The 24419-nt window shown below is 39.3% G+C and overlaps 1 protein-coding gene across 3 annotated transcripts; it reads left to right on the top strand.

Moving 5' to 3' along the window:
- Window positions 1–265: 265 nt before the first annotated feature.
- Window positions 266–23834, top strand: GLP2R (glucagon like peptide 2 receptor). 3 transcript variants are annotated; one of them, XM_064395608.1, is made up of 13 exons: window positions 266–598; window positions 3288–3381; window positions 3983–4087; window positions 4933–5054; window positions 7136–7242; window positions 7771–7927; window positions 8636–8795; window positions 8924–8984; window positions 11049–11118; window positions 12273–12361; window positions 13402–13540; window positions 17569–17610; window positions 18757–23834. In XM_064395608.1, exons 1-13 carry the CDS (start codon window positions 494–496, stop codon window positions 19072–19074), a joined length of 1569 nt encoding a protein of 522 aa, XP_064251678.1. In that variant the 5' UTR covers window positions 266–493; the 3' UTR covers window positions 19075–23834. The 3 variants fall into 3 exon arrangements, with proteins under 3 accessions (XP_064251678.1, XP_064251677.1, XP_064251679.1); XM_064395607.1 differs by having other exon boundaries at window positions 267–598; window positions 3273–3381; XM_064395609.1 differs by having other exon boundaries at window positions 267–598; window positions 3273–3381; window positions 17569–18895.
- Window positions 23835–24419: the final 585 nt, after the last annotated feature.

Consider the following 24419-nt stretch of genomic DNA (forward strand, 5'->3'; position numbering starts at 1 on the left):
ATATAGATATGGAAATATATATATTTATTGATATATATAAAAATATGAATATAAATATAAATAAATAAATATTGAAATATAAATATATATATATGTACGTATGCATTTACGTATGTATAAATATATATATATATGTGTTTTGTGGAGCTGGATTGCATTCTGGAAAAAATCACTGGCAAAATTCCTGTGGGGCTTCAAGGGACAGGATCAGCCTTTTAATGTTTTAATACTTTTCTGCCTCCTTATTGGTTGATGGAGCAGCTGCAGTAAGCAGAGTTGCTGTGAAGTTTAGACTGAGCTCTCTCTGCCTTTAATCAGGAAAACCAAAACACAGTTGGAGCCTAGCAAAGCTAAACACTTCAGGAGACTTCCTCACTTCTTTGGAAAGGGGATCCTGGAACAGTGGCATCCATAAAGAAGACACTTCTATTTTTTTTAATTAATATAACTGATTTTTAGAGTGAAATAGCATATTGGGGACAAATTTATTGGAATGGGCATGGTGACACTTTTTGCTCTCTGTACCAGCATGGGACTCTGGTCCAGGATAGCTCCAACATCTGCCAGCTCTATCCTGATATTGTTTCTTGTGAAACAGGTAAGCTAATTCCATAATTAATAATGGACAGTGTAAAAGTGAGTTCCTAACATGTAGCATTTTAACTGTCGCAAACAAAAGAAATGTTTGTACCAAAGATCCTTCCGACATAACAATTAATTTTTATTGCTAATTAGCCGTGAGAAACAACGGCTGCAAAGCTGTAGAGTTTTATATTAGAACTCTCTCTGGTCATTTATTACCATTTTAGTCTATTAAACCTCATTCATGCAGTGAATAAATTATTTTGATTTGCACAATCACTTTTCATAGCAGTATTGATCAGCATTGAATTATATTTGGTTTTCCGTTTGCCTCCCAGATAAAAATGCTGTTATGAATCACGTTTATTTTCTACTGTTTTTTCTCTGTCCTAAACCCTGCTTTGATTTGTTTCTGGCACTGACTTGTGAGCATTGCATCTCCACTTTGTGAAATCTGGATGGTTTTGTTCTGCACCTCACCTTCATGCAGAAAGCAAATAAATCTGTATGAGATTTCTGCATTTATTTCCTCTGCAGATCCACTAAACCATTTTATTTTTATTTTCTTTTTTTCCCTAAATCTTTCCAAACGCTTATTTCTTACTTACCGTATAAATTGGAAAGGGTTTAGGTATTTAATGAGAAAATGTCTCAGTGTATTTCACTTCAAGGAAATTTTCACGTAGGTTTTTAGTAATTCTTGTTTATTTATTAATATCAATCTTGATTTGACTAAATTTTTTAAACCATTACTGATATTTGGTAAATATCAATTGAACTGAATAAAATTCACAGATATATTTAGGATACATTTCTTTGAAGTATATGGGCATCAGAACAATAAACTGAAAGTGAAAAGGTATTTCTCTCCACTTAATCTCAACTTTATTGGGTTTCTGAGAAAGTGGGTTTGCAGCTGTTTGTGCTGTAGAGCCAATATTTGTGTTTCTAACCTTTTTATAAAGAAAAAATTACCAGGATAAAAAAAAACACATGCCAGTGTACCCCGAGTTCCCCAGCTCCAGGAACATTCCTCCTCTCCAGCAGTGGAACCAAACCAGCTGCCAGGTAGCCCTGCGAGGTTTCCTTTGCATTCCCTTGGCTGTTGGACACATTTGTTTATCAGGAATGGAGTGCTCTTCCCCCAGCCAAGCAGCTCTGTCACAAATGCGTCATCTCCAAGTCTCAGCCTCTTCAGATGGGGTTCACTGACCCACCAGTGTCTGGGGAGGCTCCCCTGGCTCCCAGGATTTGGAGGCCTGCATGAGGGAAATGTCAAGATGCTTTTTTTTTTATTTTGGAAACATGCATTCCTTTCTCATGGCTGCTGTAAATATTCTCTCCTTATCTTTCAAGCCCATCCACGGAAGAATGATTGTAGTTTTTCTGCTCCTTCAAGCTTAAAGTGGATGTCTGGAAATTAGGTGGGAGACGAAAAGCAGAGTATTGAGCAGGCAACATTTTACACAGTAAAAACCTGCATGAAATAGCGAACCTGCCTAAGAGCTCATCACCAGAACACTGTTCTTGTTTTAAAAGTAAATAAATATGATTTTCTTCATTAAAATAAAAGCAAACCATAGGTTCAAAGGAACAAAGGTGAAGTTCACAGACATATATTTTTCTGTTTATGTATCTCAGCCCATGGTCAGGCAACATCAGGACAAACACACACCTTCAAAGAAAGTGTGTAGTCCAGACAAAAAGAAATTGACTTTTCCTGGAGAACTGAAAGGCATCTTTTAGTAAAAATTGTTTAGCAAACTTAAATATTTTGTTTGCTCTCCAAAATTTACTCATTAGAATCGGTAACATTTTCAACCAGTAACGGATTTTTCATTTTTGGTGACTTGTAGTAGCTGTAATCTTTGGCTGCTCTGGCCTCTGAAAGCCCTGGTGTCAGGAGAGCTGGGGTTTATTGCACAGAGGTGTGAAATTAGGATTGTGCTCTTTTCCATGGGTAAATAATGCTCAAATCACCATGCTAATAATAATGCATCTCCCATTATCCTGCCTGAACTGCTTTGCTCCCAATAAGGCATTTCTTCACCCAAATCACCAAGCTTTTTTGCATTTAATTCTTCTGGTTTTAGCCAATGCTTTCCTGAACAGCAATTATCAGCCATGGCTCTTTTAAAGACCTCTGCACTCAGATAAGGATGTGTCTGTCATTTTATTGTGTGGGAAATCTAGAGGGCAGAGATTCTTCTCACCTATGGACACCAGAAGAGAGCAAAACAGTGCCCTGTTGAGGCAAAAAGGGCAATATGGTGTAAATGGGCAAGTAAAACTAAAATTCACAGAAGTGTTTCTTAAAAGAAGAAAAAGGGGGAAAGAAGAATAGAAATATGTCTATGACACTGTTTCAGCTGCTGGTAAAATAAGTGCTCTGTGAAATGCTGGGCAGGAGAACAGAATGCACCAGAGGAAAGGTGTTAGTAGCTAAATAGAATTGCTTATTCCTTACTGGTTTATTCAGCTTTCTTTTTGCTGTGCTACTCAACCAGATATGCTTGATTACCTTTAAAAATATTGTAAAACCAAAAAGCCCTTTAGACTTTTTTCACCTACCACTTTTTCCTCCACTCTCCTCTCCTCATTTCCGTGCGCAGAACAGAATTTCTTGTAATGGAAAGCAACTTGTCATTAAGGACTAAAAGGTTCTGATTTTTCTTGTGTATTTTCTTGAGTATTTTCACTCCCAGGCCAAAGGTTCTCTGCTGGAAAAAACCACTACTGGATGGAACAAATACAAACAGGAATGCTTGAAAATGCTGCAGGAATCGTCTGTAGATAGTGGTAAGGAATTAAGCAATGAAGACATTTATTAACACTGACAAATATGCAGATATTGCCTTGCTGTTTGTCTGCTCCTGTTCTAAATGTAGAACAATTCACCTGACACAAATACGAGCCTGAAGTCCCTTGTTTATTTTCCTTTCTCTGTGGTCACACAATCACAGAATCACAGAGCACCCTGAGCTGGAAGGACCCACAAGGATCTCCCAGTGCAGCTCCTGGCCCTGCCCAGACCCCCAACAACCCCACCCTGGGCATCCCTGGGGAGCCTGGGCAGTGCCAGCACCCTCTGGGGGAAAAACCTTTCCCTGTATCCAACCCAAACCTCCCCTGGCACAGCTCCAGCCATTCCCTGGCTTCTGTCACTGTCACAGAGCAGAGTTTGGAGCTGTCCCTCAGGAGGAATCTGCAGCCCCTGGTGAGGTCTGACCTTGCTTCCTTGTGAATTTAAGCAATAATTTTCTCATACACGACATTTATCTGCAATATCTCATTATTCTGGACTGGCTTGCAGGTTCCCTGGAACAGTACAGAGTGGTTTCCATGATTGCCCTTTGTCTGCACAGCTTTTTGTAAAACTTTTATTTGCTTCTCTTCCCAGGAGTTCACTGCAATGGGACATTTGATCAGTTTGTTTGCTGGCCTTACTCACCCCCAGGAAATGTCTCTGTTCCTTGTCCTTCATATTTGCCATGGCTGGAAAATGGTAATGTCAAAGTGGTGATGTGAAAATGGTAATGTCAAAGTGGTGATGTGAAAATGGTGATGTCAAAGTGGTGATGGCAAAGTGGTGACTTCTCTTGGAGTCTGTGCCAGGAATTCAGCTGCAGGACACGTGCTGCTTGTCTGTCTTGCCCCAGTGTCCTCTGAAGTGGTCTCACCTCTTTCTTCCACTTCTGAACTGAGGCACAAAATCATTTTTGATATTTATTCCCTCTTTTTCTCCATCTGTGATTGTCACAGCTCTGTACTGTCAGCTGTCAATCAACATTTGCAAGGTCACGTAACCATGTGTAGTGGTTTTGAGTTGCCAGTTTGAGATTTTTTGGTTAATGTGCTAATTAGTGGGGTGGGATTAGTGCTGGTCAATTATTAGTGCACTTACTAGAAAGTAATACTTATTACATTAATGCATATTACTTGCTGAAGGGGCACAGGAATGAAATATCAGTCTGCAACATCAGTGTTACAGAGAAAGATCATTCCCTGATCAAATCCCTGTTCAGTTTTGGCTGCCCAAACTGGTCAATGAATTACCCATTCACGAGCTTAATGAGGAAAAATGAATAAAGGGAGATGTAGGCTTCTCTTTTGGATGTACTCTGTTGGTTTTGTAAAAAACAGGTACATTCTGGGAATTTATTCCTACTTTGTCCTATGTAGCTATAAAAATATATTGACAAAGACAAAAAAAAAAGGGATTTTTTGGTTTTTTTTTTGAGTATGGGTGGTGGGTGTAGAGGCTATTGTGGAGGTAGAAATCTTTCAAACATGTATGAAAAATGAAATCTCTATTTTGACCTTTCAAACTAAAACTCTGTTTACTTTCAGGAAGTGTAGGACATGTATACAGAGTCTGCTTGGATGAAGGGATTTGGCAAACAAAGGAAAATTCCACAGACATTTGGCGGGATAGTTCAGAATGTTCTGAGAAAAATCATTTCCAAAAAAATGTAAGTGTGTTTTATATTACAGTGAAAACTTTAATCTTCTTAATCCTTTCTTGAGTAACTGACAAAACATTTCCATTTAATACCTGCAAAGCATCTTCAGATTTCATTTAAATTACCACATGGAAAGCTGTTATTTTATTTATAAGAAGCAGAAAAGAAAATATTAAAGAAGGGGATTCCTGCTTTAGATGCCACAAGTTATTTTCTGTTCACAGAAATATAATAGTCCAGTGTTCACATCTGCTGATTTTCTCCTAATCAAATAGAAAAACTGCAACTTGTCAAGCAAGTAACTCTCCAAATCACATTGGTCTGTGAAAATCAGACAGCTTCCCTCCTGAGCCTTTCAGCCTTTCATGAGCTGTTAATTGGTTATTTAAAGTTAGCTGCTCAGAGGCTGGAGGATTCATCCTTACCTAATGCCATCCTTCCTGTATTTCTCATATTGCAACGTCCAGGGCTGGACTTTATCAGCCCAACTTCTTTTGCCATGGAATTTAGAATTAGGTCTCTTAGGTAAGCACTATCACCACTATTTTTTACTTTTTAATACTGAGTGCTGTTTCCTATTTTATCAAGTAACACTGCTTTACTGATTGGTTATGAAACATTATTAGTTTAGTAGCTCTGTGTATTACTCTGTAAGCTCTTTATATGGTAAATACATGAATTTCCAAACTTTCAGTTTATTTATGCAAATGTAATAAAAATATTCATAAGTTATGAGTGTTTTCCAAAGTTTGTTGACCATTCTGGATCAGCATGTTTGATATTATTTAATCTTGTGTGACAGCAGACAATGTCTTTGAAAGCTTTAACCATCTTTCCTACCAGCACTAAATGTGGGGTTTTGTTTTATTTAATTGAATACATTTTATTCTATTTGTTTTGTTTTATTTAATTGAATAATATGGGCAATTTTTTTTTGTTTTATTTAATTGAAACCCCCCAAGCTATTGGAAATAACCCAGAGCCAGTATCTTCACACATCAGAGGAATCAGCTTGGTTTCACGTGCTTTGGTGTTGCAAAATTGAAATAGCCAAGATGATAACTTGAGATTTTTGCAAGGTTTTTCCCTGCTGGAATGTTTCCATGGAGCAGAGTGACCAGCAGCTGGGACTCTCCTGCACCCACTCTGCTTTTCCTGGGCTCTTTCACCCCTTCAAGAGAGACATGGCTCACTGGCATGGAATTATTAGCGAAAACTGCTGGCAAAGACAGTGCTAAAGTCCCTGGTGCTGAGTAGTAGAAGAAGAAAATGAGCAAAATCAGTGAGGAAAAGACACAGGTTCCAAGAAAAGCTTTGTAGGCCAAATGTGGATTATGAAAGTCACAGATCCTGTGTGTCATTGCCTCTTCAGAGATGCTTTCCTTGGGCTAGAAGTTTGAAGAGCTGAGAGGCAGACATAAGCAGCTAAAATAGAAAAAAAAAATTAGGAAAAAGAAATGTTAAATTAGGCAAATTGAGAGGAAATTTGTGCAGGACCAGGAGCTGGACTTCAGAAATCTTTGTGGGTACCTTTCAACTCAGGATGTTCGATGATAATCTATCAAAGTGTGAATAGTTCTCTTCCTCCTCTGAGGTCTTATTTGTCCTTCAAAGACATTAAAGACAGCTCTAATTTAATAATTATATTTTTTCCTGTGAACTCAAGACAGAAGTCAGTCTGTCTCAGTAGCTGTAGGCAGAGCTGAGTCCCAGATTTGTGCAGACACAGCTGGTCAGTGCTGTGTGTCCAGGCCACACACACACTGTGTGCAGGTTCAGTCAGTTATCCCTGCAGCTGCTAACCCACCAGGATCCCTGGAATCATGGCAAGGACCACCTGTGGTTTGGGCTACAAATGGTGTTTGGGCAGGAGAAATCTGGGAATAGTCTGGGAGACCCTTTGGATTTCAAAAACTAAAATTCAGGGTGCAAGTGTCTTTGTCACACTGATATCAGAGGCAGTGCAGAAAGCAGGGATCAGAATCCTGCCCTGGCTCCTGGAAACTCAAAAATGTGATCCCCAAAGTTCCTGAGCTTGCTTCTGCCCTGTCCCCCTGCCTACATAACACATTTTTCTTCTTTGTTCCCAGGAAGAAGAACATAAACTGCTCACCACGTTACAGCTGTTGTACACCATAGGATATTACTTTTCTCTCATCTCACTGGTATTAGCTCTGCTTATACTTTCTTTACTCAGGTTAGTAAAAATTTACATGCATTTTAAATGTACAGAGCCCTGTACTTACATTCTTCTTATGAAATTGAAGTTATCATTTAATTTCCAGTGTTCTAGTACCTGGTGGGGCTACAAAAAAAAGTTGGGGATGAGCTTTGGACAATGGCTTTGAGCTGAAAATGGTAGATTTAAATTAGGTGTTAGTAGGGATTCTTTACTGTGAAGTCATCCAGACAAACTGCCCCAGTCCTGGAAGATTTTAAGGCCTTGGAGCATCCTGATCTAGTGGAAGGTGTCCTTGCCCATGGCAGGGAGATGAAATGAGATGGGCCTTTAGATCCTTTCCAACCCAATCCACTCCGTTGATCCATGTAAATAACTTGTATTTTCCTAAGGGGCAATACAAATGCAATTTCTAAGCAGAATCCATTGATGGCAGCAATATGAATAAAACAGTTGTTTTGCTGGGTTTTTGTTGGTTTTTAAAAATTTTATTTCTGCAAATTACACATATTCTGGAGGATTCATACATTATTTTTTCTCCCCCAGAAAACTTCACTGCACAAGAAACTACATCCATATGAATTTATTTGCATCCTTTATCTTGCGTGCTGCAGCAGTTCTTATCAAAGACTCTGTGTACAACAATATTTACTCAAAAAGACCAAATGATGAAAGTGGATGGATATTATACCTCAGTCCAGAGGTAATGTGTTAATTCATAGCTGATAATAAATGTGTGCTTCTAGTGGTCATAACAGTTACAGTTTTGGGAGTTTGCCCTACAGCATCAGCTGTTGAGGGGTTTGTAAATTGAGTTTTGGATGCTGAAATTTTGTTGATAAAAGTTGGGGTAATCAAGATGAAATCCTGATTGTAAGAAATTTCTTTTAAATAAATAGGAAGAACAAATTAATTGATTGTAATGTTTAGAAACAGCCACTTAAGGAAAGCATCTCACACCTTCTAGCCTTTAGAAAGAAATCTCTGTGTTTATTTGGCAGAGATTATATATCTATATATTATATATATATTATATATATAATATCTGTATTATATCTATATAATACAATATATATATTTATATTATATAATCATAGTATATACACAATATTATATGTATATATAATTTTATATGCTACATTTCTAATAATTATATAATAATTATATGTGGATAATATAGATGTATAGAATATATACATCATATATATTTATAGATATTATATATATTTATAAATATTAAAAATATTTATTATTCTTGTATGTTGTTGTAGGAATAGAGCTTGCCCACATCAACAAGGAAAATTATCTGCAAGATAAATAATGACAATTATTATTTTAACAGCTCCTCAGTAAAAACTCTCCCATGCAGATCCTGACATCTATATTTACTCCTGGTCTCTCCTTCCTGCAGATTGTAATCATTTGCAGGACTGCCCAGTTTTTCATGCATTACTTTGTTGGGGCAAATTACTTCTGGCTGTTGGTGGAAGGGATTTATCTGCACACATTGTTGATAACTGTGGTGCTCTCTGAAAGAAGGCTGCTGCAGACATACATCGTGATAGGATGGGGTGAGTCCAGAACTGTTTCCAAGCCTGGTTTTGTTTTGCTTTGCTGAGTCAGTGGAGGATGTTTTGTAAAGGAAAAAGAAAGTCTGCTTCTACAAGCTTGGCTGGAATAGATTCTTTTTTCTTTGCAGTTGTTCCAATCCTGTTTGTGGGCCCATGGGGAATAAGCAGATCCAAACTGGAGAACACTGGGTAGGTTATTAAAGAAAATGTTCTTTGGAATCCTGACTTTTTTTGCTTGGCTGAAAGCCCTTGGCTGTACTTGACACAAGAACTGACCAGCAAATGATCAGATTATGCAGCACCTATGGATACTTGTTACATTTTCAAGCTTCCCTTTAGTACTTTTACATTAAAAAAAACTTTGAAAAATAATAATAAAAAAAATCTGAGAATTTTTAGATTTCCTCATGCATTTAGCAAGGAGTAGAATGAACATTTACTGTTCCTGAAAGGTTCATCCATTTACATAAAGCAATTGGATATTTTACCTCAGTCTAGAGGTAATGTGTTAATTCATAGCTGATAATAAATGTGTGCTTCTAGTGGTCATAACAGTTACAGTTTTGGGAAGTTTGCCCTACAGCATCAAGTGTTGAGGGGTTTGTAAGCTGAGATTTGGATGCTGGAATTTTGTTGATAAAATTTGGGGTAATCAAGATGAAATCCTGATTGGAAGAGATTTCTTTTAAATGAATGGGAAGAACAAGTTAATTAATTGTAATATTTAGAAACAGCCACTTAAGCAAACAACTCACACCTTGTAGCCTTACTAACCCGTCAGTCAGAAGATGAGACCAGTGCTTTCCTTGGAGACCACCTACACTTGGAGTTTATTTCATATTCACTGCCACTTTTTAAAGAAAAAAAGTAATTTTTAATGGAGGCTCATGACGAAACCTGATAGTGACTGAGAGCTGATATTTGGTGAGGCATCAGTGACAGAAACGTGCACCAGCAAGGACCAGTTCCTGCTCTGCAGTGATGCTGTTGGTGACATCACATAAACTTTGTTGTGAAAAATGGCAATCACTTATTTTTAAAATTTTAAAAGTTTAACAGTAATAAAATTATTATAAAAATAGTAACATAACTAGAGTAATAAAAATTTGGACAATTGGGATTTAGGACAATATGGGACAATAAAAACAAACAATCATTGACAGTCCAGGTACCATTTTCTGGGCAAAATAAGCCCAAAAAAGGACCCACGTTAACAGAGGATTAACCCTTAAAAGCAACAGCCTGTTGCACATTCATACACCCCATACATGATGCATAAATTCCATTCAAACACAGGATTCTGTCTGGTCAGTGTCAACTTCTTCCTCTGAATCCTGAAGACATCTTCAGGGCTGAGTGAGGCAGGAAGAAGAAATTATCATTTCTTCTGACAATGGAGCAATAAATTCTTTTTCTCTGAAAGATTTAGGTGTCCTGTGGCTGCTATGTTGGTGCAAGAACCTCATTCCTTTCTTTAAAAAAAGTATCTTACGTGGCATAGTTTCTATTTTAACATTATGTTATAACCTCAAACTATATTTAACACACTACTTAAGAAAATTAATACAGCATAACTTTCTGACATAACACATATAATATTAATTTTTGTGAAAAGCCAATTAAAAATAGGCATTATTAATATGTGTGCTTTATGTATGGAATCTTTTGCTCTCCTCTTATTTTTTGTGGTTTCTAGAGAATTTTATTTGCAAAGCCAACATGGATAATAAGCAACATCCAAACCATAATTATGGTCTTACAGAGTCAGATAAATTCTAAATGACAAGCCAAGATCCTACAGAACCTCAGGCTGATTAGCAAGAAGAAATAGGACAAATCAGAGGGTTAAAGCAGGAGAAAAAGAGACAGCTGCAAAGAAACTGTATGCACATTTTTTAGCAGATCAAGAAGCATGGTCACAATTTCCAGTTCATTCATTTCCAGTTTCAGATAGATAATTTAAGGATTAATTCCATTATGAGGGTTTGGTGTCATGTTTTGTGGATTCAAAGACTGAATTTGGTATATAGTTCTGAAGTTTATGGTCCAGGGAAATCTTTATCAACATTGATATGGAAAGATCTTCAGAGCTGTTGGTGAAACTCTTCCTAGTTTTATTCCATTTCTTTTGGGGGCCACCTGAAAAAGTTGAACTTCACCAAGTTCCTTTTGAAATAAATAGACAAGTTATGTGAGCATTCTAACTTTCTTTTTTTGCCTATGAAAATAATTATTCTTTAAATTATTCTCCAGGTGCTGGGGAACAAATGAACACATGGGGATCTGGTGGATCATCCGAGGCCCAATGTTGTTTTCCATTGCAGTAAGAATTAGATAACCTGTATTATTTTTCCCTCCTTGGTCTTTGTAATTAGTATCATTTTTGTCCTCCAAAATTCTGGAACAAATAAGATACAGTCTCCTACCACAGAAATATCAAAGTAATATTTCACATTTCAATAATTCATAATATTTCATATTCCAATAATTTCATAGTATTTCAATTTTCACATAAAGTGACAGAAGAGATAAAGTTTTGTTCAAAAAATGAGGAAGGAGGGTTCTGTGTTAAAAAAATGAAATGTAATTTTGTAATTTTGGAAGATCATGTATCAAATTATATGTCAGGCTGAATAAGACAATGCTAAGACAAGCCCCTCCCACCCCCTCAGGCCCCACCCACCTCCTGCTCTGATTGGCCAAGACCTCCAACGCCCGCAGCACTGCCTCCGGGCTCTGGCCAATCAGCACGGCTTGCAGGGGCCGCCAAGTGTCAGGGGAGGGGGTGTGGCCTCGTTGGAGCCACGCCCCCTCCCCCAGAAAGCCACGCCGACCTGAGAAGAGTTTTGGGGGGCAGGAGGATTTTGGTGTCCCTGAGGGCATTTTGGCGGGGCCTCAGCCGAGGGGGCGGGGCCAGTCAAGAGATGCCTGTGATTGACAGGCACGGAGCCACACCCCTTTCGCCATGGCTGTCACTATCCCTTTAGGCTCCTCCCACCCACCCACCCAGGCCACGCCCATGCCCTTAAGCCCCTCCCAGCCCCTTAGGCCCCACCCATCCCATTCAACCCTTCTAAGCCCCGCCCACTCCTTTCAGCCCCAGCCACGCATTTAGGCCACACCCACACCACTAAGCTCCACCCACCTTTTAGGCCACACCCCCTCCCCGGCCTGCTTGCACCTTCAAGCCCCACCCACCCCTTCAGGCCCCTCCCATCCCTCCAAGCCCCACCCACCCCCTCAGGCCCCACCCACCCCTCACTCCCTGTAGCCACACCCACTTCATTAAGCTACTCAGTTTTGCATATTTATTATGTGACAATAACCTGCTTGTATTCAAACTTCAGCCCAGCTACATTCCAATTATTTGGTGGCAAGTTTTGCAAATATTTAATATCAATTATACATTTATTTAATTGTTAACTGATGAGTGTAATAATATTTGCTGTAAATAAACCATATGTGTTTTCCTTCAAGGTTAATTTTGGCATCTTCTTAAAAATTCTCAGAATGCTGATTTCCAAACTAAAAGCTCAGCAAATGACCTTCCATGATTACAAATACAGGTATGTAACAAATGACAGAACTCCTGATAGCTTTTTCTTGAGTTAGGTCTTATGAGCTCTTACTGAATTTATCACGCTTGAGACAGCTTAGCTACTTTGAATGGTATAAAATTAATAGGATAGTTTTTGAGGTAGTGTTGGAAACAGAAAAAGTTTAATGAAAGGCAAAATAACAAACCTTTTTTAAAGAAAAACTGAGCTAGGGATAAGAGGTTTTTGTTAAAACACTCTACAAAAATGATTATTTATTTTGTTCTCTTCTTTTTCTAGTGAATTATTTAGGTGGGACTGTCCAGTTGGGTAGCTCTAGGTCTGAGGTGAAGTTTTAAAGGTCTTAAGAGGTGTCTTTTTACTAAATTGAGGAGAGAAACTTTCGGGCTTTTTGGTTGTTTTTAGGTAGACAAAGAATAATTTGGTCACTGTTAACAGAGGGTACATTCCTCCAAAGTCCTGGCCCCTTTTTAAACATTTTGTCACATCAAAAACTTCTCAGTTTCCCCTAAAGATGTACCCACCAGCACCAGGAGTAACAGATAAACAGAATATGGGCAATAGCTATATTCTGGATATTCTGAATAGATATTCAGAAGAGGAAAGGAGGCTCCACAGACATTTCCATATCTGGGAGGCAAAGGCTGTGCTGAGTTTTGGGGGCATTTTCACAAAGGCTCCTCAGTGCACTGAGATCTCTGCTCCTCTCACACCTGTGGCCTCTGCTGCTGTGGCACATCTTTCCCTTTGTCACCAAAACTCAGAAGAAAAAGAAAAACCCTCTAGCACTATGTTTGTGGCCTGATGGAGAATCAGAATTCTTTATTCTGGTCAGGATGTGCCATGGAAAACATTTCATTTACTCATGCCTTTTAACTAGACTTTCCACAGATTTATGCATACATTATTCTCAAAAACACAAAACTGCTACTACCATTCCAAAGTCAGAATATTGAGAGCATGTTTTTGGAATAATTTCTTTGTCTCCGAGCTTTTGATTTTTGTCACCAAGGACATTTAAAAAATAATCAAACATTTTTCTTTTTAAGATTGGCAAGATCTACACTTGTGCTGATTCCATTGTTGGGGATCCACGAATTTGTGTTTACCTTCATCACTGATGAACAGGTGGAAGGACTTTCAAGACATATAAGACTTTTCATTCAGCTGACAATGAGCTCATTTCATGTAAGTTCTGAAAATATTGGTTTTTGTGTTTTGCAAATATTGTTTTTAGGGTCCACAGATCCACGTGCATTTGCTGCTCACCACAGTTATAGTGAATTCTGATTTAATATTATATCCCAACCTATAATGTCTCTAAATACACTGTTGCAGTAACAAGACAAAATACTCATAAATAAATATGATAGTCCTAAACACACAAAAAAAAGGAGTCTGATATTTAAAAAAAAAAATAGTAGCAGGTAATAGCTCATCACAGATCCCTGCAAACAGGATTAAAATGGTCCATTTCAAACACTCCCAGCCAAAATCATAACCATGAGAATGTCTGCCTCATCCAAGGCTTGGGCTCATTTTCCTAAAGGATATTTCTTCACCTTACCTGCAAAGTGACAATCCCAGCTGCATGCCCACAAAAGTGCTCTACACCTGCATCCATTTTTAGTTAGTTTTAGGAGAAATTTTATCAGAGCCCTCACATGATGGAACAGAAAAATGGACCAGCAGCTGCAGGTGGAAAAGAAGTTTCTCACCCACAGGGTCAGGAGTGTTTTACAGTGTTCAGGCACTTGGCTCCCCTTCAGTCCCCCTGCCTGAGTTTGGTAGGAGTAGGAAAAAGCTGAGGTGAGGGAGGGCTGTGGATCTCAGCTGCAGGGCTGGGGCTAAAGGAGCCACACTCCCACCAAACAGCCACTTCCAAGGAGCTCAGATTCCAGGGTGAGCTGGTGCTGGAGCTCAGGGGTCATTCCCAGATGGACACTGGCACAAAACATCTCTGCCTGCCTGTCTGGAGTGCTGCAGCACGGCTAAAAAATGAATTTTTGAGGCCCCACTAATGAACCTGCCCAGCAGAGCTGTCCTTCACCCACATCTCCCTGCCTTGATCTTCCTGGGGTGCCAGGACAGCAATTTCCAGATCTTTATTTGCTGCAAAGCCCAGTGATCTCTGTGGCTCCAGGTGGCTGCTCCTCAGTAATTCACTCTCTGACACTGCTGCCCTCTTCTGCAGCCTGAGGCCATCCCAGCATTGCTGCACTTCTCCCACAATTTGTCATATTCCTGGTTTTTTATCTTTGCACATATGCACCTGTGCCCTGGTGCATGTATGCATCAGTGTTTTGGCACTGTTATTGAGGCTAAACTTCAACATTTACACCACAGCTTGAGGGGAAAAATGTCCCAGTGACAGCAGAGAATTCCTGGAGAGCCACAACCCCGAGGAGCCTGCTGACATGGTGTTCAGAAAATCCCAGAATTATTTGGGTTGGAAGGGACATTAATGTTGGAGTATAAGTTCCTTGGTTAGAAATATCCTTACTTGGAGAGGTTGCAGTGCCTAGATGTTATTTTAAAAGTGCAGAATCATTTTAAGTGAAGATTTTATTTACTGGCTTGTACAAAGAAATCTGATATATAAACCAGCTTACTCATCCTTGCAAAAGAACACAAACTTCATTCCTTTTAGAGAAACATGCATGAGCTTGGCAGCATGTCATGCTTTAGAAGCAGAGCTCCATTAAAAAATACCCAGAGATCTTAGCCAATGTTTATTGCAGATTCTCTTTTTTAGCTGCAGCATTATTTATGAAGGGATTAGCCAAAAAGCACATAAACTGTACCCAATTACATTTGTTTAGTCTGTAAATCTTCTCAGTAGTTTAAAAAGGCAGTTAAACTGTTTTGTTAAAGAAAAACAATTATCCCTGGGATCTCAGCTGAAGGTTTAACTCAAACATTTTCAAGGAGCACAAAATTAAATTCTAAATAGGAGTTCTGTTGTAGGTAGGATGCTGCTTTGCCTTAGGAAATGGGGCAATCTAAACATCTTGGCTCCCTTGTGCATGGAAATTGTTACCCTCAGGAAAAAACACTGGTTTCTGGTGGAAAATCCCAGTTATTTGAGTAATTTATCACATTGCAATTGTCGTTAGAACTGAAGAGCAACTTTGAGGGGTGTATCTCTCCTTTCCTATTGGTGTTTCTGCTGATGAGCATTTATTCTGAATGTCTGATTCTCCATTTTCACTCACACTGGGATAATTCTCTGTGTCTGAGAAGTCACAACACACTGGGAAGCTTTCTAAGTGTGAAAATCAATTTACTGGGAGAAAATTCAGTAAGCATTAAAGAAACCAGGATGTGAAGTGAACATCAGATATAAATAATCAGTGAAGTTTTCCACCTTCTGGTGGGATTTTACAGTTTGTCACTCCTGCCCTGGCCCTGCAGCAGCAGCGAAGGAGATTCCCTGAGGTATTTTCCAAACAGATCAGCCCAGGGAGCCTCACAGGCTCTGCCTTTCTCACAGTGCCTCTCACCAGGCTCAGGAGTGTCATTTAAATCCTCTTTGTGCTTGTGGTGCCTGGGAGGCCAAATTTAGAGTTCATACCCATAACAAAAACCCCCAAACCACCCAGCAGAGTCAGGAACTTGGTACCCCCAAAAAAGAGAACTGCCTCCAGGAGCAGGAGAAGTTCTGTATAAAAAGTTGCTTTTTAAGCTAGTACATTTGTATTTAATATATTTAAATATTTAAAATATTAGATGAGATGGCATTATATATTTATGTGATATATATGCCACATAAACATCACATATTAATATCACCTATTATTAACTAATATCACATATTATTAACACCTATTAATATAATCTATTAATGTCACCTATTATAAACTCTATTAACACCTATTATCATTAATATCACCTATTATTAACTAATATCACCTATTATTAACACCTATTATGTCACCTATTAATATCACCTATTAACTCTAATTAATTATATCTTCCTACCATAACCCAGGTGAAGCATGAAAAATGATAGAAATAAAATTCATGGAGAAAGCAATTCTGTTTGCTGCTTCTCCTGTCCCCATTTCCACTGGTGTGGCAGAAAAACTGCACATATGCTGAAGGAATTAATGACTCTAAATAACTCAGGACTGCTAGAAAATTAACAGCAGGCTCAGAATGCAATTGGTTAATTGTAGGTGTAATGAAAAATGTTGAAGCTTCTGTGTATGTGGATTTATTTTTAAATTTTTGTCTGAGCAAAGCAGAAATATTTCTGGAGCAGAAATATTTCTCAAAAATATGAGTGTGGGAACAATCACATGCTGTCAGCTGGATTGCACCTTTGCAGCTGTGATATAAATATTGCCTTGGGACTCAGAGTATTTATTCTCTTAATCAGAACTTGTGTCACAGATGCCTTTAGACACACCAAAAAAGGGCATTTCCTGAAGCAGTGGGAATCAATCTGCACGTCTGTGGGGCTGAGATGCAGCCTGTAAGCTGCTTTAGCCTGAGATCAAACCCAGACACAGAGAGGCAAATGGAAATGATGATTTTGGGAGTGGTTTAAAACAAGTTGTATCTCTAGGGTTTTTTAAGGTGTTTATCTGAATCAGTTTCAAAGGAAAAACAGCAATTCTAAATGGCCACAACACTGAATATAGCTGAGCTTTGAACTAACACTAATCACTCAATTTAGAAATAATTTGTATAAAGAGCCCAAATTAGTAGAGTAATTCACAAACCCAAACAAGCATATAGATGATAAGAGAAACAAAGCTGCATTTTTTTTTATTTTACCTCCTGTGGAAATAGCAGCAGTCACAGTATAACACAATAGTTTAGGAAAAAAAGCATGATGTGGTAGCAAAATAAAGATAAAACTGGGTTTTACAATCTGTAAAAAAAAAAATTTAAAAAATTATATATATAAATAATTTATATATATTTAAATTATATATATATTTATATATAATTAAAAATATATTTTAATGTATATAATTTCTATTCTTCAGCATCTGCATAAAATGTGCCCTGCGCTTGCTAAGGAACTGCCCAAAAACAAGTGACTGGGTACTTCATTAATTAATAAATAAATGCAGGCAACTAGTTTCCTTTTGAACATTAAGGAGCACTGTTTATATTTATGGTTTTAATACTAATGTCACCTTTAAATTAGGGCTTCAGGTGTTTCCTGCACACTGACTTTCCCCTCTCACTCCTTTCTCTTACAGGGTTTTTTGGTAGCAGTTCTCTATTGCTTTGCTAACGGAGAGGTAAGACCCAGTGCTGTGAGAGGAGCTCTTAGCTCATTAGTAAAGTGTATTAATGACACCAAGAAGGATGAACACCCTGAGCAGCTCTGCTTATTGAGAGCATGCATGCATTCTTTGGTAAAATTGTTTTGAGTGAAGAGAACAGCAAGAACCACCACAGGTTTGGACTGAAATGCAAAATATTTCCAGGGAAGGCTGAGTGGGGATAGCATGTGGAGGTTTGGACAGCCTGGGGTGTCTGAAATGCCATTAGAGGTTTGTGGTCACCAGAAATCCCCTCCTTTTACCAGCTGAACCCCAGGCTTTGTGCTCAGCCAGGCTCAACCCTCTCTGGGTTCACCCCTGAGCTCCATGTAGGTGATCACATTCAGAGTTCATTATCTCACACAGCAACGTGTTGAAAAAATAATTTCATAAAATCACAGAACGGATTGGGTTGGAAGGATCTTAGAGCACATCTCATCCCACCCCCTGCCATGGCAGAGACACCTTCCACTGTCCCAGGTGCTCCAAGCCCTGTCCAACCTGGCTTTGAACATTCCAGGGATCCAGGGGCAGCCACAGCTGCTCTGGGCACCCTGTGCCAGGGCTCTCCCAGGGAAGAATATCCTCCTAACATCTCATCCAAATCTGTCTTCTCATAGTTTAAAACCTTGTCCTATCACTATTTGCACATGTAAAAATGTCTCTCAGCTTTTTTTATATGTTCCCTTTAGGCCCTGGAAGGGGCACTTAGATCTCCCCAGAGCCTTCTCTTCTCCAGGCTGAACAACCTCAGCTCTCTCAGCCTGAGTTGCTACAAGCTACCTTGGAAAATGATGGTATCTCAGTTAATTTTTAAATGTTTTTAAGCTGAATCTGTCTGTTCTCCCTGACATTTGGCCCAGGTGCAGGCTGCCACTTCTCACACACATCACATTTGCAGCGGAAAAACTTTCCTAAGTCAGGGTGAAGAGGCTGGACTCTTCAGATTGATTTAGCAAACAAATCTGTTCCTACCCTACAAGCACCAGGTGCAAGGTAAACCCCAGAGGGGCAGGAAGCTCAGCACTTGACAGTTCCTCTCATTTTACACCTGGTCTTTGTGTCAGTGAACTCCAGGCTGCTCAGATGCCACTACCAATGACTCTTTTCTCCTCTCCTCAGGTGAAAGCAGAGCTGCAGAAGCAATGGTCCCGTTTCCTGCTGGCAGACCCCTTGGGCTGCAAGCTCTGCTTTCTAGGGGAAAACATCAAATACCTCAGGAAATGTTCCCAGAAAAGGAAAAAGCAGCATCTGGGCAGCAGGCAGCACTGCTGCCTGGAGGTGAGCAGGCCCTGGGAGCTGCAGCTGCACAAGGTGCTGGGCAGGCCGGGCGCAGAGGCCAAGGCCGGCCCTGCCCAGATGAGCATGTCCGACAGCAGCGAGGGAGAGGTCACCACCGGAGAGACCACCGAGGAAGTCTTTGAGGAAAGTGAAATTTAGGCAGCTAAATGCCCCTGGGACAGCGCCTGCCAGCAGCGGGGCTCGGGAAAAACAAGCGTTCATCTCTCAGCTGCAGGCTGCGCAGGGCTCTGGGGTGTGCTTCAAGGACGAAGCAGTTGATGGCCCAGGTGTTCCGGTTGTCTCGGGCTGAGAAAAATGTTATTTATCTGGAGGTTGCTAAGCTGCGTGCCTGGGGAGAAGAGTTCTTCTGGATGCAGCGTTTTTGCTTTCTGTAGCATCCACAAGGAAGCAGGATGAACTCTGGAAAACAGGCTCTGGAGACACTGAAGTTTGGTCAGCTTCATCCATACGTGACTGGCTTTGAGTCACGTCATGAGAAGACAGTTTTTATTTTTCATGAGTGGTTCTTAAACAGAGAGACCTGTGGAAGACTCCTTCACATACCCCATCTCAAGAAATCCACCCCAATTTTAGAACAAACCAGACCAAACATATATATATATGTATGTATATGTAGATATGTAGGAATGTGCCCCCTGTTGACAGAGTGACCAAATTATCCTTTGTCTCCTTAAAAAGGAAAAAAAGCCCAGAAGTTTCTCTCCTCAATCTGGCAAAAAGACACCTCATAGGACCTTTGGGACTTTACCTCAAACTTAAGGATAACCAATTGGACAGAGGCCAAAAGGTCCCACCTAAGCAATTCACTAGAAAAAGAAGAGAATAAAGGAAATAATCACTTTTGTGATGTGTTTTATCAGGAGCAAGAACCTCTTGCCCTGGCTCAGCTTTTCTCTGTAAAGAGTTTTATTTTGCCTTTTTATTAAAACTTTTCTGTTTCCAACAGTACCACAGAAGCCATCCTGCTGATTTTATGCCATCTGAGCTATCTCAGGTGTAATACAGATCTCCAAGAGCTCCTAAGACCTGGCTCAAGGAGACCACAATATCCTATATATATATATATATATACATCCCAAAAAACAAACTTGGGAATAACCAAGCTTTTGCTTGCATTTTTGAGCATCTTCACTTAAAGTTTAGTGCTGGAAACATCATTATGAGATGGAAAGCCAAAATACTTCCATGGAATGTGCCCAAATGAAATGTTCTGATACAATTTTTTTTACCTTTTTTTTTCCCCCCTTTTTTGACACAAGCCACTGTGACTTCTGGTTTGCCCTACATGTGTCCTTAATGACAAAACAGTGGGAAGTGCTGCTTCCACCTTCCTCCAGGGGACCCAAAATGGATAAAGACACGGGACTGTGACAGCACCAAGAGTATTGTGAAATCATTCTTCTTCCATTTAAAAAGAGCCATGGTGAAGTTTCCTTTCTCACATCCAAACTCAACCAGAGACCTATGAAATGCAATCAAGTTTGTTAATATTCTATGATTCTCCTTATATAACTTACCAGTGCTTTTATGATTATTTATCAGGCTACAAAGGTTTAGCCATGCAACCTGTGGCATTAATACTCCTTTATTGCAAAGAACAGATAAATTCATTAACTAGAACTAGTTCAAGAACCTTTTTCTGGCACTTTAAAAAAGTATTTCTTTTACAGTTCTATCTGTGTTAACCTATTTAATCAATACCAAGTTGTATATTTCAGTGATATATTAATAAACTGTAAATGTTTGATCTATTTTAAAATAATTTATCTGCAGTTTTTAAAGGGGTTTTTTACTAGAATGTGAATTCTGCTTATATAGAATTTTACTGCAATGGATTTCTTCAGCAGCCACTGGAAACACCAAACACCACACACACACACTTTGTGTCTTCCTCAATTTAAAACAGACTGATTTCTTCTAGAGCCATTATTTAAGACATTAAAGAGATTGAAGTGAATTAGAATGTGTTTTACTTAGGTGTTAAAAACATTGAAATGGTAAGATTTTATTTTCAGTGAAACAGTTTACTTTTTAATTGCATTTTAAAGATTTTCATATGGTCAAGAAACCAGTTCTCTGTGTTTTGAACAGCAGTCCCTCTAGCTGCATTTTCTCCTCTCTATTATGTGTTTGGGCTTTTTGCCTCTTTCAGTTTATAAAAATCAACTCTTGTTATATAAGCAGGCCCTGCTGGCCTGAGGAGTGATCCAGACAAAAACAACCATCACATGGATTCCTTCAGAAAGCAGATAACAGCAAGAATACAGCATTATTTATTTTACAGAATTATTACAAGCTCCACATTTCTAAATATTTCTAGAAGACAGCAGCGAACTTCACAATTGATTATGATTTTTCTGCTTAATGTCTGGGTATTGTATTTTTACATCAATCTGTGTCTTTTAAGGCTGCAGATCCAACTCTTCTGTGACTGGAGAAGTTTCTGTTTTCCAACTCCCATAGGAAGGACAAGAAATAGCATCTTGTTCTGACAAAACAAGAGTGGAGGAGACAGCCTGACCTAAACTGGTGTTTGTTTCCAAGTGGTATTTTATGGAAATTATGTATCTAATTTGCACCCTGACTAATTGTCAGGCAACAGAAAGTTTAACATTCCCCCAGAGGTTTATTTATGCTTGTGCATACCTGGTAACAGGTGTTTTATCCATTGGTTTCTCTACTTTACTCCCCAGATTGCCCCTGCCTTTGGACAAAGCCTGGTGGGAGATAAAGGCTTCCCACAGCCCTGGGAGTCTGGACTCTGCTGAGTCAATCCATTTAGTGAGACAGTTATTATTGTCTTACTGAATATTGGCCTGTTAATCCTGAGGACATCAGAGGCAACCCCTGCCAAACCTGACTGCCACAGCTTTGGAGTTGTCTTTGCCAAGGATTTTGCTTTCTGTCAAAACTTGCATGACAAAAAAAAAAGGAAAGAAAAAAAAGAAAAATCACATTCCAAGCCCAGAATACCCTGTGGGGGTCAGAAGAGCTTTGCCACGAGATGTGGTGTGATAACTGATCTGATATGTACAAGATTTATTAGATCTCAGTAATCTGTTTGAGACAGGCTATTAATCTTTGATATTTTACTACACCTAGAGCACAACCTTCCAGACACAGTGGCTCCTCCTACAGCCAGAGATGTCAAATGTATGCTAATTATTCATGTGTACTTACATTCCTTGTTAGATATATTGCTTCTACACGTCAGAGTCTGTGCCTCAAAGGCTCAAACAGTAAAGCACAAACATTCCATTCTGGAAAGCTCTGTCAGTTATGCCTTGGAATTGGTAATACTGGTCCTTCCTTTAACTTCTTTTCATTTGATTCTGGAATTTTCTTCCCTTTTCCCATCAGTCTGAGCTCCCATTAAGGAAAATTCTGTGATTCTGTAAGGAAAATTCTTTAAAATTCTTCATGATGTTTTTTTGCTAACATCATCTTCCCAACTTCCATAGCAACCACCCTTCTGGATTTTTAACTGTTTTTTTCCACCTGCCATTTCAAATCTCACAAACTCTCTGCTGTGCTAAATGTCATCTCCTGTTTAGATGTCTCTGCAGTCATTCCTGGAGCCACACACATCTACAGTGAGAAGCAGCTGCTTGTGAGCTTCATCACTGCAATTAGCTCCAGGAAATTAAAGTTCAGCTGCCACATACCAGCCCTCCAAGGCTGATTCCTTCTGCATCACATTGGCTCACCAAAGAGGATGCAAAACACCACCTAGAAGAACTAGGGAAAGGAACAACAAAAATGCAGTAGGAAGAACTCTTCAGCTTTTTTCCTTTCTCCTTTGCCTTTCATGGAAGGAAAGGGGGGGATTTATTGGACTTTATTTGAGAAAGGTATCACAGAAGATCAATTATCAATCACTGACTGAACTGTCCATCCATTTATCTGTAGGGAGGCAAAAAATCTGTCAAGTGCTGTTTAACTCCAGCACTGACACTGCTGGGGAAGATCCTGAGCAGAGGATCAAAGTGTAATCTAGGGCTGAATCACAATGTATTCCATGTAATTCATGACCAAGCTTTCTTCTCCCACCCTTCCCTATAAAACTGGTGCTTATGGACGAATGTCACATTTATATTTTCTGGAAAAATCCCTTTGCCCAGGATTTTTCTCCTAGGAAGCTGAGAGGCCTCAGACAAAAAGGAAAACAATTCTTATCTCATTTGGTTCTCCTGTGTTTTGCTGCTTTGGAATGTGGTTTGAGATTGTTTATCCACAGGTGGTTGTTTTATTGGACTCATTTCATTGTGAGTTCTTTTGTCTCTTTGGCCAATCAGGGCCAAGCTGTGTCAGACTCTGGAGAGAGTCACAAGTTTTCATTATTATCTTTTTAGCCTTCTCTAAGTATCCTTTCCGTATTCTTTAGTATAGTATAGTTTAGTATTCTTTAATATAACATAGTATTATAAAATAATAAATTAGCCTTCTGAGAACATGGAGTCAGATTCATCATTCCTTCCTGCCACGAGGGTCCCTGCAAATACAACAGACTGATCTGGTGCTATATGGACTAATCCAGAGTTTTACTTCTCACAGACTTGGGAGGTAAGAAATAAACTGGTTTCAACAAGAAAAGCACAAAGCAACAAAGGTCAGAGAGGCACTGAACACACATCTGCCCGTGGTGTCTGTAAGCAGCCAGGCTGTTAACTGTGCACAGCTGCACACAATTTGCAGGCACTCTCAGGAGGATCTGAGCCAAGTGAAAGATCCCTGAGAGCTGTGAGCAGTGCTAGGAGGGTGTCTGGGCTTAACCCCCACATTTCCACATTCCACCATGGTGCCATCCAGTCTTCCTCCCTTTTACAAAATTGCAGAAAGTGGAAAGGCAGCGGGAAGAGCCCCTGAAGCCTGAGAGCAGAGCTGTAGAACTCAGCTTAAAGACAAGCAGCTGACACAAAAATCCCCAGTCTCTTTGAGCAAAAACCAGCGACAAATGACACAGTCTTAAAACATTTGCTAAGTCTAAAAAAAATTTTTAAAAAATCATTGCTCTGTAAATAAAAAGACTGCAACTTCTGCTGTAGCTTTGGGAGACTTGAGTGTTTGGTTTTCTACTTGATAAAACAGGAAGTCAAAATCAAATCTGAGCTGAAGGTTTTCATCCTCTGCTTTCAGGGACTTGTGAAAACAACAGTGCAAACAGCCCGCAGCACAGACCATTGAGGCTGGACTGTTTGTCCCTATAATAAATACTTCACCAGTGCATGTTTGTAATTTTTTTCATTTGTATAAGGACTGAGACTTCCCCAAAGTAACTTCCCCAAAGAAGAAATATGACATGAGTATTTCTGTGGCTCCAGTCAAGCTAGAGGATTGTGACTGCTCAAACTTCCCTTGTGTGTGAGGTTAATTCAAAGTAAGCTGTGCAAATAGAATTCTCTGGGCCATCTGACCATAAGTTCAGAAATTGCCATTGTATTCCTTGAAACCACGTGACAGAAATGATGGTAATGCAGCAAAGC

Source organism: Passer domesticus, chromosome 20, assembly GCF_036417665.1.
Source record: "Passer domesticus isolate bPasDom1 chromosome 20, bPasDom1.hap1, whole genome shotgun sequence".
In the NCBI taxonomy this organism is placed as follows: Eukaryota; Metazoa; Chordata; class Aves; order Passeriformes; family Passeridae; genus Passer; species Passer domesticus.

Bases quoted from the DNA above. Each gene is read 5' to 3' on its own strand.
- GLP2R (XM_064395607.1), top strand. From the start codon at position 494: ATGGGCATGGTGACACTTTTTGCTCTCTGTACCAGCATGGGACTCTGG. The intron at 4,088-4,932 runs GTAATGTCAAAG...GTTTACTTTCAG, and splicing joins TTTGCCATGGCTGGAAAATG to GAAGTGTAGGACATGTATAC. The intron at 17,611-18,756 runs GTAAGACCCAGT...TCCTCTCCTCAG, and splicing joins ATTGCTTTGCTAACGGAGAG to GTGAAAGCAGAGCTGCAGAA.